Raw genomic sequence first — 15,723 nt, 5'->3', positions numbered from 1 at the left:
GGGCAGGCGAGCTTGGAATAATTGCCATTTCAATTTTCTGACAGCTCAGTTTTGGAGTTCAAAAATTATTGCTGTCATAACTATAATTACTCTCCCCATTTCACAGATAAAGAAACAAAGGCCCAGGGAGCTGAAGCTCTTTCCCACATTTCCCACTGGGTGCCTCTCCTCTACCCTAAGGAATGAGTCCAAGAACCAGCCTATCTTCCTTCAGACCTGGCCTTCCTGCTTTCACGTGCTGTTTTCCCACTCTACCCCTGTACCTCACTCAGGCATTTGGCCCTTGGTAGAGTGAGTGAATGAACAGAAGACCTCACCAGCCACCAGGGCTCTGGCCCAGTGGCCCCTGGCAGCACCAACCTCCTTGCTGCTTTCCTGGCCTCTGGGACTCCTCTTGTAGTACCCTCAACCCAGCGATCAGATCACTCCCCTGCTCAAAGTTCAACACCTCCCCAGTGCTAGTAGATCAGCTCTGCATTCTTGTGCCAGGCAGTCAGCGTCCATCATAATCAGACCCCTGCCTGTTGTCTTCCATCATTATACACACACATTTTACATGCTCGGGATACAGAACATGGAGCCACCGGGAATTCTCAGAGTAAGCAAGGTCCTTTGTACCTCAGATGGGACTGTACATTGCATTCCCTGCCAGGTCTGGAACATTTCTCTTCCTGTCCTCTGTGCCCCAACACACACATACACTCTCCCTCTCCTCTCTCCAAAATCCCCTTGTTTGCCTGGAAAATGCCTCCTCACCCTCCACGTCTCAGTCCAAAGGAAGCCAGAGTGCCCCAGCACAGATTTAGAATCTCCTGGTCCAGTGCTCCCTGAATCTATATACTTGGCCACTAAAGGGATGACCACATTGTTCTTACCAGTTACATGTCAGTGTCCTCACCAAACTGAGCTTCCTGTGGGCAGAGACAGAGTGTTTTTGTCTATATCCTGGAGGCCAGCCCAGGGCCTCAGCCCACAGTAGGTCCTCAGTAAACACAGTTCCGATGAATGCATGCACAAACGAAGGAATGACTCCCTTACCACAAACTGTCCTGGTTCGGACAGAGATGGCACAGACCCAGGGACCCAGGGCCACCAAACTCCGGGGTTATCCATCTCAAACCATTACTCTATTGAGGATAAGATCATGAGGCTCAGAGAGGGTGACGATGGCCCAAAGCCATACATGTTAGTGACAGAGACAGAACTCAAGCTTCCTGGCTCTTGACCTTGGACCGATTTCACTCTCCAACCCAAGAGATGTTTGAAGCTGCTCTAAGTAACTGTCTGGGATGCCCCGCTGGCAGTTCCGTCCCGTAGCTCCTGATTTTTCTCCCTCCCAGATGAGAAGACATCTGCCAACTCAGAGCCTCCATGGCCACATCTGTGTAATGGGGAAAATCTGTGGAGATTCTTGGGGCTGCAAGCAGGGCTTAGAGATCAGGATGCTCAGAGGCGGGAGGGCTCTGCAGTCGGCCCAAGCAGGGTTCGAATCTCAGCTCTGCCCCGTGTGTGACCTAGAACAAATGGTTTCTCTCCTCACCGAGCTTCATTTCCTGATCTGTAAAATGGACAATATGCACCGTACTTAGTATGCCTGGTGGTGAGGATTAAATGCGATCGGGCATGTCATGCACAGAGCTGGTTATTATCATCACTCTGGTTATCATCAGCAGCACTACTCCTGAGTCCTTCTCCCCATTTCTCTGCCCTTCTCTCCGCCAGGGACTTACCTGCTCCCTCCTACCAGGCCTGCTCCATGTTAGTGACCTTTAGTTAGTGTGATAAGGTAAATCCCGCCCAGGGCTTGAAGGTACCACCCTGCCCAGATAACCATGTTTGTCCGATCACCCTAGTGCCTTAACCCCCAAAAACAGCAGAGAGGAAATCATGAAGTGGCTGGGAAAGTTAGTGTTTGGACGCCACCCACCCCCTACCATCCCACCTCTGTGCATCCTGATCTCCCCGAGCTCTCTCTGCAGCTCTGAGAATCACTAGAGACTTTTCCCCATTATACAGATGTAGCCACTGAGGCTTCGGGTGATTAGCTGCAACCATTCTCTCATCTGGGAATGAGGAAAATCAGCAAGAGGCCAGCTCCTCTAAACCCGAGCTGTGCCACTCGAGCAAGTCAGCCCACCTCCGTGGGCCTCCATCCCCTCATCTGCAAAATGGGTGTACTGTCCCTAACGTGCCCAGCCTAGTGCTGCACCCAGGGCCAATGAGAATACAAGAGTCAGCCTGTCACTAAGAGAAGAGAGCCCTTGAGCCAGCCAGTGGCCCCTGGAGAGGCCAGGCCCCTTGTCTCTGCTGTGAAGGGGGCAGGAGGGAGCGAGTCACAGCTGCCTCCCCTCCCTGCCCTTGAGGAAACCCTGAACCAGAGGCCTGAGTGTTTACAGCCCTCTCAGGGCAGGGGGTAGGTTACGTAATGCCAGATGTTTGTGAAACTGGCTCAGGCCCAGGTCTGAGACACACTTTGCAATCCCAGAGCCCCCCACAGGCCATCCCACTCTCCCTTCCCCCCCGAAAACCTGGTTCCCCTTGGCCCAGTTGCTGATTGGGAGCTTTCAGCCATGTAGATTATTCAATCCCACCTCACCCCAAAAACTGAAAACAGCCCCAGTCCTGTCCTGGAGGTGGGAAATCCCACTCATTTGCAGAGACCACGGGGCCCTTAGGACTGTGCTTCCATCCCTCCTTTCTCATGTGGGAGCCCCAAGTCCCCCCTCTCAGCCCCCACTCTCCCTCCTTTGACTAACGCCAACGTCCTTCCTCCCCTCCCCCTCTCTCCCACCCTCATCCCTCCCACCCCGCTGGAGCCAGCCTACCCTTTGCCACCTGAGAACCCCCAGAGACAGCAGGAACGGATTGAACAGCGTGGGACGGTCCCCGGGCATCCGCCATGAGGTCACCAGTCGGCCCTTGAGTGGGCTCCCAGCCTTGCCCTCCGCTGGCCTCTTGTCTGCCTGTCAAATAGGGTCCAGTGTTGGCCCCCAGGTCCCTTTGGTGGGATGGGGGGGTCCCGGACTAGTCTCCCCTGCCTATTCTGCCATGCCCACCTCAAAGGCCCATCTTTCTTGTCTCACAGAACTGCCAAGAAAAGAGCTTGTTGGGGCGCCTGGGTGGCTCAGATGGTTAAGCGTCTGCCTTCGGCTCAGGTCATGATCCCAGGGTCCTAGGATCGATCCCCGCATCAGGCTCCTGGCTCAGCGGGCAGCCTGCTTCTCCCTCTCCCTCTGCCTCTGCCTCTCCCCCTGCTCATGCTCTCTCTCTCTCTATCTCTGTGTCTCGAATGAATAAATAAAAAAATCTTAAAAAAAAAAAAAGCGTGTTAACTCATTCACACTACAGGGTGTTTGATTGATAGGGCTCTTGGGGCTCAGCACCTTTGGAGACGTGCACTTCGCCACCCTAAAGTCAAACCACAGGTGGCCAGTAAGGAAGGGTGTGCAGACCCCCGACATATGTTCAGCCTGCATAGGGTTTTCAGATTATTTTGCGTTAGGTTCCAATGTTAAAGAAACAAGAGATTAACATATAACCGCCGATTTCCAGTTTCTCTTGCAATACCTAAAGATGTGGAAACTCTGGGTCCATCTCCCCCATGGCAACAACCCGTCTGGCACCAAGAGGTCACACAAGTGCTCCCATCTGCCTTCCCCTCCCCCCTTTATGAAAGGAATGAATCACACAGACTTCTGCAGCCACCCCTGGCAGAGCCCCCAAATGTGCCCCCTTTGCAGTCATCCTTGTTGGGGGACAAGCCCCAGCAAAGCAGAGGCATTTCTCCAAAGTCCCCCAGCAGCTTACTGGCAGAGAGGTAGGACAGAGTCCAGGTGTCCCCACTCTTCAGAATCCAGAGACCATCTGGCAGTGGGACATCAGGCATCAAATCACAGGCCCGGGAAGGCTTCGGGGGAAGGACTGCTCCCCACCTTCCCACCACATTCCCCCAGCACAGCCCCGGCCACTGGACCAGGAGCTGCATGCACTCCAATTTACTTCTGGCCTACACCCAGGCATGCAGAAGGTGCTGGCTAAGTGTACGTGAATAAAGGAATGAATGGATGGATGGATGGATGAAGGAACGAGCGAGTGAACCAGTCATCAGCTCTGTCCAATCCAGGTTGCCTGGGGCTGCAGAGAGGTTTCCATGTTGGTGGAGATTATAGGGGGACCCCTCTATTGCTATTTCTTCTTTGTTCACAAAACTCTGGCCCCAGGAAATATGAAGAAATAACCCAGAGAAAAAAGGAAGAGCAAAGGTGCCAGAGCCCCTGTGAGAGCAAGAAGCGCCTTCAGTGACCAGTCCTCTGTCCCCTCCCATGTCACAGACGGGAAGATGGGCCACCAAGCAATGAGAATCCTGCTGCCACTGTGGGAGGCCACGTGGGGAATCAGGACAGAGCCAGGAAGCAACATCCAGGCAGCAGAGGGACTGCGGGATGGGGGTCCCGAGCCCCAGGTTCTAGTTGGAGGTCAGTCACTGCCTGGCTGCGTGACCTGGGATGACTCGTTTCCTCATCTGCACAGTGAGGGGCAGAATCCGCCCCCCGCCCAGCTCTGATTAGCGGCAGGGCCAGACCGGGGGTTCCAGGCTGCCAGACAGATGCATCCCCCCCTCCCACCACCACCAATCGGCTTCTCAGGCAGAGCACAGCAACAGCGGAACAAGAGCAGGATGAAGAAAGAACAGCCGCAAGCAGCCTGTCTCCTTCTCCGTGCCTCCCGCTGCCGCAGGCTGTCAGCGCTGACCTCACCTCTCTGGAGGCCGAGGGTGATGAGAACAGTCTGTTTGGCAGGTTGTGGGGAGGGGTGGGGCGCAGCAATGTGCTCCAGCTGCAGCCAGGCCTCCCAGCAGCCTCACTGGGTCCCACCCCCTGCACACATCTCTCCCGCCCCGGACCCTGGAGACCATCCAGGCTCAGCTGACGGCAGCACCTCCTGGCTCCAGCTCTTGGAATCTCTACCGCTTCTCCCTGCCTGGCCAGCCCTCCAGAACCAGAAGGGCCTTGCCTTCAGACACCATCGGGGTCAAACTGCCATTTGCCCAGAAAAGGGGAGAGTGACTTTCCAAGACGTTCTAGCAAGTTAAAAGCAGAGCCCTGGGCTTCTGACCCCAGGATCGTTTACCTGCCCAGGTCCCCAGGCCCGAAGGTAGCTCTGCTGCCCAGCTCCTCGGGAGCCCCTCCTCTAGAGGCCCTACCATGCACACAGATGACGCCATGGAATAGCCAACCCTGGTCTGGATGACCCTAGAGCTCATCAGAGGACCTCAGCCCACCTCCAGTCTGATTTCCCTTCCCTTCACCTCCCTATGTTCCCACACCCACGACCCAACTACCGAGTCTGCCTGCTTCTGGTCGGTCAGTGAGTCTTGGCCTTTGCTTGGTTCTGACTCCTCAGGCTCCTCTGACTGGAACTGGAGATAAGAAAGAACACAGCTTAGCTCAGGTTATTCCCCAGGTTCCATTCATGTATCTACCTTCTTACCCACCCGTTGATCATTCATCCATCCAACATCCATCTAGCATTCAATATCAATAGATCCATGTATTATCCATCCAACCAACCAATGTCTACCCTACATTATCCACTCACTAACCTATTCAATATCCATTATCCCACTCATACATCCATCCTCTATCCATCCATCCTACATCCATATAGCCTTTCTCAACCCATCCAACATCCATCCATCCATCCAACCATCCATCCATCCATCCATCATTCTACTCATCCTTCCAACATTCATTCACCACCCATCATCCATATTCCATTTACCCTTCCACACACCATCCATACATATTCTACTCATCCATCCATCAGTTCATCATCCCATCTTTCATCTAAGCAACATCATCTATCCAACACCCATTATCTATTCCACCATCACCCACCTAACTTTCCACCCAACATCTTTTTATCATTTATCATATTTACCTATTTATCTGTCCATCACCCATATTGTCCATCATTCATCCATCATCTACCCACTGACCCACCCATCCTCCATTTGTTTCTTGCATGCATTCAAAGCATTCATGGATTCACTGATCAATCATCCATTGAGCTGAGCTCCTCTTTTGTGTCACGTCCTGGGCCAGGAGCCAGAAATGCAGAGATAAAGTAGGTGCAGCTCCCACCCCCAGGGGGCTCCTCTTTCTTATGGGGGAAATGACAGAACTACCGAGCCTGGAAGGGAAACATTTCCAACGTAGGGGTAGGGTGAGTATTCAGGGAAGATATCTCAAAACAGGGCACCTGGTCTAAGACTTGAACGATGAACAAGTGTTCGGTGAGAGAAGAGGGAAGGGAAGAGCATCCTAAGCAATGGGAAAGGCACGTGCAAAGGTAGGGAGATGTGCCCGCAGAGCTCTGCAGCCAGCTCCACGGAGTAGAGAGCAAATCTGGGGTGGAAGGAAGGGCAGCGGGAAGCCATGCCAAGGATTTGCATAGAGGGTGACCAACTGGTGCCCCAGCAACCTGGTAAATGCCTCTTCGGTGTCATTCGTGAAATGCCCTTAAGCACCTGGTGCTCCCACCCCTCCCTAGTGGCCATGGCTGACTTCCCAGGGACTCTGGAGCCTCACCAGGGAGCAAGTGCTAGGGAAGACACTTTCCGGTAGACCAGGCCAGGCAGCAGTGTCCCAGCATCCACTGGGCCATAGCACCCCTCCTCCCTGAGCTGCCTGTGGTCCATATACCTCCCTGACAAATGTGACAGCTTCTTGGGCAGGGGCTCCAAATTCCCCAATCCCCCTCTGGCCAGGGGGGCAGGACCAAGTTGGTTCATCCCTGCATCTCCGGTGCGTGTGCATTGAATCAATTGGAGAGTAAGTAGATAAAAGCCTCAGGGAAATACAGGGGAAGGGGCTCCCCAGTCGGACCCTGCGCTCAGAGGCTTCACAACATGGCAGTTAAAAGCTGGGGCTTTGGAGTTGAAGCTTTGATCTGATTTCTCACAATTTATGCATGCGTGACCCCCGGCAAATGCCAGACGTGGCTGAGCCTTCTATCAGGCTGAGGCATACGTGGCAAAGGATGTAAGACACCAGGCTCAGAACCCGGTATAGTGTTGTCCAGGAGGGAGGCGGCATTGGGCTGGACATCAAGGAAGTGAGGGCGTTTGGATGAACGAGCAGGAGCCTCCAAATCACCCCAGCGGAGCCTATGAGGGAAGCAGCTGGTCCCATTTTACAGGGCAAGAGAGGCTGGGTGCCCCAAAGTGCATGCTACATTCCCAGTGAGCTGAGGCTAGCTTGCCCCGCTCTGGCCTCCAGGACCCTCCCCAGCCACCAGCTTCAGGTAGATGCTCCGGGCAGCACCAGAGTACCACTGACTCTGTGACCCTGCCCCTGGAGCGAAGGAGGCAGGGAAGGGACCTGGTGAGCTCCTACTCCATGCCAGGCACTGGGCTTGCCTTGCACACGGGCCCTCATTTAAATAGCCTGGCTTAGCAGCCCACTCAACCCAACGAGCATTTGTGCAACCTCTTCTCTGTGCCTAAGAGGAGCTGGTAGGGGCCAGAAAGGGCTAAGTGAAGCTGTCCTGACTTTGAGGAACTTCAAATGGGGCAGGGGGAGGGGACTTGACCACACTGGTTGTGGTCCAAGCCAGGGTCAGTTAGGAACCACCAGAGGCCACAGAAGAGGACCTGCACAGCCGGGAAGGGGGAGTGCCCTGGGCAGAGCACCTTGCTTGAAGCCCCGGGGTGGTCTGCGCTGAGCCGTCCCGCGGGATCCCTCACCCCAGCCCCAGCCCTTACTAGCTGTGTGATCTCAGGTAGCTTAACCTCTCTGTGCCTCAGGTTCCTGATCTGTGAATACACAGTGCCTTTCTCATCAGGTTGCTGTGGAGATTAAAGGAGGAAAATACCCAGAAATACCCAAACCAGGGCTTAGCGGGTAGTAAATGCTGGTCATCAAAAAGTGTGGGTTGTTATCACTGCTGCCCAGTTGGGTGGTTGGGAAAGTGTTGGTCAGGAGGGAGGATTAGGGCTGAGCCTTGGAGGGCGTGCAGGAGCCGAAGGGAGGCCTTTCTAAGGATCCTTGTCTGGGTGGGGCGGCTTTTCAGGCTGTCCCTTGCACGTGAGACAGACTTACCTCCCAGTCTGGCAAGCTGGGACCCTCTGCAGGGCTCCTGCTTCCCAGCGGGCCCAACTCCTCCAGACCAGCCTTAGCTGAGGTCTCTGGTCCACTCGTCACTTTGGTCTTTGGCCACTGGGTGGCGATGCAGGCAGGGCTGGGCGGCTGGGCGGAGCTCTGGGGCCACTGCCCAGCGCTCTGTCCATTGACCAGGGTGGACTCCTCCCAGCTATCAGGCTGGCCCTGTCGCTCTAGCTCTGGGGCACCATTTGTGCCTGGGGAACCCACCTCTGGCCCTGAAGCCGGGGCCGGGGTACCCCAGTGTCCAGCTGGGTCCTTGCGGGACAGCTGGGCCTGCAGGAGCTCCAGGAGGCCTTCCCAGCCCAACCTGGGAAGGTGGGAGGTGAGCGTCGACTCCTCCGTGCGGGCCCAGGCCCCCTCTCTGGGCGCCCCGAGAAGGCCCACGAGGTCCCTCCCGTCGAGCTCACGTTGCCTCTCAGGGCTGTGCAGGTGTGGGCACGTTCCCTCAGCCCCCCAGCCCATGGTGGTGGGTGTCTCAGGCCTCTGGGATTTCAAGAACTCTGCTGGGTCTATCCTGGAGTTCTCTGGGGGGCTCCTAAGCTGGTGAGCACTGGGCAGGTCCTGCAGGCTGCCCCAACCTCTCTGAGCTGACCTGTCGGGGGACTCCCACAACCCATTACTGGGGGGCTCCTCCCAGGCCTCTGCCTGCCCCCTGTGGCCGGTGGGGCCACCCAGCTGCCCCCAGCTCTCCTCGGACTCCCTGAGAGGGCCCCTCCAAGTTCCCTCTGGGGCTTTGGCAACCCCCCGGTGGGGCTCCCCAAGTCCTTGCCAGCCCCCCAGGCCTGGGCCCTCCTGCAGGCTGCCGCACCCTCTCTCCAGATGTCTGTGAGGGCCCTGGGTTCCTGGAGGCTCCTCTGGACTCTGCCACCCCCCCAGAGGCTGTCTTGGGCCCGCCCGGCCACTTTCCAAAGGTCTCTCTGTCCGTCGCTCCCTCTCAGGGGTCCTGGCTGATGTCCTTGGGGGCAGCGAGGACCCCTGGAGCTGCCGGTCCCCTTCAGGCTGCCTCTCGGGGCTCCTGGGATGAGGGGGCTCTGCTTGTCTCCTCCGGGCCGGTTCTGCCTGCTTCGCAAGGGGCTTGGTTACCTGAGGATGAGGTGAGGGGGTGGGTGAGGCTCCAGGACCCTGACTGGGCGGTCTCTCTCTAGGACAGAGATTGGCTTTTGCCAGGCCTGGAGAGAGGCAGGCTGTCTTCACAGCAGCCTGGATGACAACAAGCCACAAAGTACCTAGGGTCCCTGATTTCCCTCCCTGGCGGTGGGGGGCGGGGATCAGCTCTTCCCTTTCACCCAATCTCCTCACTTTCAGAAAGAGATCTTTAAAACGCTGCTTACTTCCCTGCCGCCCCCCCCCCGCCCCCCGCCAAGATATTGATTCCAACCTGCGCTATCAGGTGCCGGAACTTCCACTACCAATACCCCACTCCACTGGGTCGGGCCTTGCTCTCTAAGAGTTTCTTTAAAAATACGAATGGCCACCCTGGAAGACATAGCCCTTAAAGCCGGAATGATGCATCCGGGGCTCTCCCTGAAAGCTTTTCAAGATAGCAGGTGCCTAATGAAGGAGGGTGACAACATGGAAGGGCCATCTACAAAGGACTAATGTGGGGTCCCTCTCAATTTTGCCAAGAGCTGCTGGCTCTTTGGGAGAGGGGGAAGCTGGACGCCCATGATTGGGGCTCGGACCCTTTCATAAAGGACCTCCCTTCCCAAGACTGCTGCCTGGCACCTGGGGGAGGGGAGAAGCAGTGGCCCACCTCTCGGGGCTGCAGGGGCCCAGGGCAGACTGGCAGTGCTCACCTCCCTGCTGAGGGCAGGGCTGGACTGTCTTCGGAGAAGTTGGTTCTGACCTTGGCTGGGCCGCTGCGACCGCCCCTCGTCCCGGGCCTGGAAAGCCCCCGGTGCCTCGGACTTCCTATGAGCAAATGCAGCCGCCCCTCTGAGGGCCCTTGGGGCTGTCCCACTCCCAGCATCCCGGTTCCTCTACTCCCGCCCCAATGGGAGGAGATGTGGGAGACTGGGGGGCCCGCCATGAGCTTGTTGAAGGACCCTAAGTAAGGAATGATCCTCTCAGGTTCTCAGTTTCCCCTTCTGAAAAATGAGGATGGTCGACCACTCTAATCTGTCTACCTCAGGGGGCAATGAAGTGGGAAAAAGGGTAAGCACAGGATGGGGGGCTTAGCCTTGGCCTTGACTGCCTCCTGTCTCACTCAGTACTTCCTGTTTCTGACCACCACCCCACGAGTAGCCCACCACTCACCCCTAGACAAAGGTTAGACCGGACCTTGCGGGAATTAAGATTTATTGAGCACCTACTGTGTACCAGGCACTGGGCACACGTGATCGTAACAGCACACATTTATTGAGCACTTCCTATGTTCCAGGTGCCAAGCACTTGACCATCCCACTTTCTCTCACGCACCCCATGAGGTGGGGAGGGGAGATGCAGAGAGTTATGTACCCCCATATCCCATTCTTTCTGCCCTTTTCCTGTTGCATGGTGAGTTTGGGATTTCCCAGGCCCATCTTTCCTCCCCCTCGGTAACTAAGAGGGTTCCAGCACTTAGCCTTGAACACTCCAGGCCCTCCTAGCTGTCAGTAAAAGAGCTCTGGGCAAGATCAGAAGGAAGAAACATCCTCTACATTTCCAGAAAGGCCAATGTAAACTGTTCACGTAAATGTCACTTCTAAGACACCTGGACTCCAGGCATTGTTGCCACATCCAACAGAGATAACCTGTAAGCTGTAAAAAGTCCCTAGCTCCAGTTCATTGTCTTGCTTAACAATGGGTAGCTGTGGTTGTTAATATTTAACATGACATCTCTGTTGAAAGGTAGCAACCAGACAGAATCTGGGCACACCTCTCCCATCCGTATGTAAGGGCATCAAAACCCAAGACTCAGCAGCTCCACTGGATGTTTATTTCAACAGGTCTGACTTCATCTAAATGGACAAAGGGAGCTGGGTCTCTAATGGCTGGACTGAACTGAGGGAAGCCTGAAAGAGACAACCCGGTGCCGAGCCCCAACGGAGCCAGCCAAAAGGGAAGAGGGATCTCTGCTCACCAGACCTGTGCTTTGCCTTCAGCCTGCCTCTCCCTTGGGAACTACACTGAAACTCCACAGAGGCTTTAGAGAGTAAAAGAATTATGAGTTTGGGCTTTGTTGCTGTTGTCTATGGCTTTTGCCAATGTCATTAGAATCCGACCCATAGAGTGCCTGGGTGGCTCAGTTGGTTAAGCATCTGACTTCGGCTCAGGTCATGATCTTGGGGTCCAGGGATCAAGCCCCGCATCAGGCTCTGCACTCAGTGGGGAGTCTGCTTCTCCCTCTCCCTCTGCCTCTCCCCCTGCTCATGGTCGTTCTCTATCTCAAATAAATAAATAAAATCTTAAAAAAAAAAACACCAGACCCATAAAGTAAGTCGAGTTTTTGTAGACTCACAGGAAGCCAAAGTTCTCCACCCAAGTCAGTGTTTCTGAGTTTAAGTGCTGCCTGATCATTTTAATCTATCTGAGACGAGGAGGGTTCCTTGCTCTGTTAGATCTGAGGCCTCAGGGGGAGTTTTCCCCAGAACCAGGTGTTGGGGGCTCCACATAGTGAAAGCTCCAAATGACTAGGTTGGGGAGGATAACAGAGAAAACTACTCCTGGCTCCGGGCTCCTAGGCATCTAGAGGGGGAAGAATGAAGCTATCAAGCCAAAACGCCTAATGCTTTAATGGGATAGCCCTTTAAGAGAAATTTTCCAGGCTCAGTTAGACAATGCTTGGACAGAGTAGATGCTCAATAAATACATGTTGAATGAATATATGGAAGAAAATAAAAGCACGGCCCTCTAGCCACCCACTCGTAACTTTCAGTCTGTCCCTTACAGATATTTAAATAGTTTTAAAATTTCATCTTCAGGCGACAAATGTTTTTCTATTTGGAAAAAGTGCCATACAAGAGAAAATAACTTACGTACTCAGTAGAGTTATAAAGTCTTGATTAATAGTAAATAGTCTACTTCACCAAAATGTAGACTTCAAATATATACAATTTTATGTCTATCAATTATACTGCAATAAAGCTTTAAAAAGGTAAACAACTTCAAAGAGAGTAAAATAAAATGAATAGAAGTATCTATGGAAAAATAATTAAACGGTTAACAAGACTATATTCCTGACTATATCCCTATATTCCTGACTATATCCCTATATTCCTGACTTCTATTATAAACCTTTTCTCTCTCTCAAAGTTATCACCATAAGGAAAAAAAGAAAAAGAAGAAAATATAACTCTGGTATAAAGACCTTTAGTGTCCCTGCTGAATTATCAGATAAAATCAAAGGTATGCAAACTGATACTGGACCAAAAATAGTAATCATAAAAAAGGCCAAAGACAAGGGGGTTTTTAGGGCAGTTAAATACTCTGCATGATAGCATAACGGTGGATACGTGCCATTATATGTTTGTCCAAACCCACAGAACGTACACCATCAGACGGGAGCCCTGTTGTAAACTATGGACGGTGGGTAATAATGCCATGTCAATGTAGGTTCACGGTTTGTAACAAATGCTCCACTCTGGTGGGGGCTGTTGTAGTGGGGGTAGACTGTGTGTGTAGGGCGGCTGAATGGGAAATCTCTGTACTTTCCATTCAATTTCGCTATGAACCTAAAACTGCCCTAGAAAAATTAAAATGTGTGTTTTTTGTTTGTTTAAAGACCAAAGATAGAATTACAATAATGATGGAGACCCCAGGGGTTGTCACCTGAGTAGTAAATGGATAAAACTTACCGGAGAAGGAAATCTGAAGAGTAAGAGATAAGGTTTCTCAAGTAGATTCAAATCTAAGAGAAAATACTGCCCCAAGGAAAACAAGGAAGAATTCTGGAATGCAAAATACTACCTGCTCCCGGGGTGATGGAAAGTTTCTCAAATTAGGTTGTGGGTGGCTATACAACTCTATCTCAGTAAATACACTGTAATGTATTGAATTATACACTGTAAGTTTTGAGACTTCCAGACCTACTTTTTTGGGTTCTTTTAACCTTAACTAATGGTATTCCAGCCCGGTCCTTGAAAACTCTGGGGCTGGAACTGCTGGAGAAAGAAATCTCAGCCAGATGGGGAGGAAATGTTTTCCCTCCCCGAGCTGTGCCAAAGCAGACGCTCTGGGTCATAAACTACCTGTGCGGCCCTGCTGACCAAAGAGACTTGCGGGATACTGGGACTGGACTTCCGGCATTGTTGCCATGTCCCAGGACAGTGACATTTAACTTCTACAAAATTTGTAATTCTACGAGTTCTCTTATTTAAAATATGTGGCTTTGGCCATTCATTTTAAACTGACATCTCTTTTCTGAAATTCAAGGGGACCCATGAGTTTTCTTGGTTAAAGTAGAAGAGAAAAAAAAAAAAAAGAAAAGAATTTGAAAAAATTTTTTAAAAAGCAGAAAAGAATCATAGGTACTTTCTTTTCCCTCAGGTAAGAAGGAAAAAATAAATAAATAAACCTGGGATTCTGGATCAAAGAAAGGGTTTGAGAGTTTAACCTTATTTAATGTACTAACATTCTCCCCATTTTACAGATGAGGAAACTGAGGCTCAGGGAGGTTAAATCACTTTAGCAGGTCACACAGTCTGGGGAGTGGGTTTGACCCAGGATTTGAACCCAGCCCGCCTGACCCTGGCCTTTGCTCTTAACCACTAGGCTACACACAGTATCACTCGGTTGTCCAAAAAAACCTCCTAAAGGGCGCCTGGGTGGCTCAGTTGGTTAAGCGGTTGCCTTCGGCTCAGGTCATGATCCCGGAGTCCCGGGATCGAGTCCCACATCGGGCTCCCTGCTCGGCGGGGAGTCTGCTTCTCCCTCTAACCCTACCCCCTCTTGCGCTCTCTCTCTCTCTCTCTCTCTCTAATAAATAAATTTTAAAAATCTTTAAAAAAAAAAAAAAAACCTCCTAAAATGTGGAAACAGAGATGAAGTGACTCGCCCAAGGTCACACAGCCAGTCAGTGGCAGGGTGGGGGTCTGAACCCTTTCCATCTGCCAACCTAAGCCTGTGAACCTTCCACCTGTCTGCTGCCGAGCCTCCTCCCCAGCCCACCTAGCTGGCCCCGCCCTGAGCTCACCTGCGCTCTTGCCCGAAGAGGCGCTCCACCTCCGCGCGGCCAGGGCTGCGGGTGCGGCCCCCGTTGCTGCACTGGGGCCCTGGCTCCCTCTGCGCCAGCCTCCTGGGCGGGGGCAGGTCAGCCAGCACGGTGTACTCCTCCCTGTCCAAGTTGTGCCTGGTCTCCCCAGGGGCTGCTGAGCCCCGGGAGCCCCCCGAGCTGCCTGGCGGAGGTGAGGGTGCCAGGAGCGCTAGGTCACTGGGGGGGTGGCGGGGTGGGGAGGAGGCTCTAGGTGCATCCCGGTGCCCGATGCACACTTGGGGGGGCAGCATTGGGGAGCCATGCCGAGAGTCAGTGGAGGGGGCCAGGCTCTCCATACTAGTCCCTGGGGGATCCTGAAAGAAGAGGGAGGGCTCAGGAGCCTGGCGTGGTGGGGACGAGAAGGAGGGTGCATCTCGGTGCCCAATGCACACGGGGGGTGGGCATGTGGGGTGCTCGTGCAGAGAGTCTGTAGAGGGGACAAGGCTCTCAGTGCTGGCCCTGGGAAGATCCTGGAATAACAGGGAGGGCTCTGGGGGCTGGCGCGGTGGGGAGGAGGCCCTGGGTGCATCACGGTACCCAATACACACAGGTGGGGGGAACTGAGGAGGGTCATGCTGGGGGGACTGAGTCTCAGCATCTGATGTGTCTGGGAGGAAGGGGAAGGGGTCAAACTGGGTGTGGCGGGGGGGTGAAGAAGCCCGGGGGGCATCCCGGTGTCCAATGCACACAGCTGGAGGTATATAGGGGGGGTTGTGGTGGGGCGATTCACTCTCAGGTGCATGGGGGTCTGGGAAGAAGGGGAAGGGGTCATGTTGCAAATAGCGAGGAGGTGAGGAAGCTCGAGGGGCATCCCGATGCCCAATACACACAGAACATGGAGGCTGGGAGGGCTCAGAAGAGGTCTGGGGTGCCCCGCAGGTAGCAGGGTACAGAGGTGAAGAAGTCCGGGAGGCACTGTGGGGGCCGGGGTTATGGGAGGAGGAAGCGGCCGGAGATGGTGAGTTGTGTCGAGTAGATCCGGAGGAGGAGAGAGGTGGGTCGCGCAGAGTTGGCCTAGTAGGAGATGAGGTCTGAGGAGGCCTGTCCCCTTGGGTTGGCCGAAGGGCAATGGAGGCCCAGGGAACCTCACTTTGCTTGGAGCGAGATGGGGAAGAGGTTCGGGGGCCTTCAGTCTGGGTTGGGCGGAGAGGAAAGGAGGCCCAGGGAATATCTTTGTTAGTACGATGGGGAGAAGAATTCCTGGGATTGTCCCGTTGTGTGCAGCATCGAGGGGAGGAAGTTCTAGGGTTGTCCCGTAGAGAGGAAGACTGTGGATTGTCTCGTTGAGTATAAGAGGTTCTAGGGTTATTCCATTGCATACAAGAGGTTTTAGGGTTGTCCCGTTGGGTAGAAGAGGTTCTGGGGATGTTCTGTTGAATACAAGAA

At 53.7% G+C, this 15,723-nt stretch overlaps 1 protein-coding gene across 1 annotated transcript in view; it reads right to left on the bottom strand.

Annotated features, from left to right (window-relative positions):
• TRIOBP (TRIO and F-actin binding protein) overlaps positions 1-15,723 on the bottom strand; it is a 54,099-nt gene that overhangs the window by 24,211 nt on the left and 14,165 nt on the right. Inside the window, exons 8-12 of the mRNA XM_081822430.1 lie at positions 14,278-15,723; positions 9,962-10,076; positions 8,103-9,248; positions 5,342-5,419; positions 2,826-2,963 (exon numbers count right to left, since the gene is read on the bottom strand). Of these exons, the coding sequence (XP_081678556.1) occupies positions 2,826-2,963; positions 5,342-5,419; positions 8,103-9,248; positions 9,962-10,076; positions 14,278-15,723 (2,923 nt within the window). The remainder of the gene's footprint in view (positions 1-2,825; positions 2,964-5,341; positions 5,420-8,102; positions 9,249-9,961; positions 10,077-14,277) is intronic.

This window comes from Leptonychotes weddellii, chromosome 5 (assembly GCF_054177405.1).
Source record: "Leptonychotes weddellii isolate Sample4059 chromosome 5, ASM5417740v2, whole genome shotgun sequence".
Classification (NCBI taxonomy): Eukaryota; Metazoa; Chordata; class Mammalia; order Carnivora; family Phocidae; genus Leptonychotes; species Leptonychotes weddellii.
The sequence above is the reverse complement of the archived record's forward strand: the minus strand, read 5'-3'. Positions and strand labels throughout refer to the sequence as shown.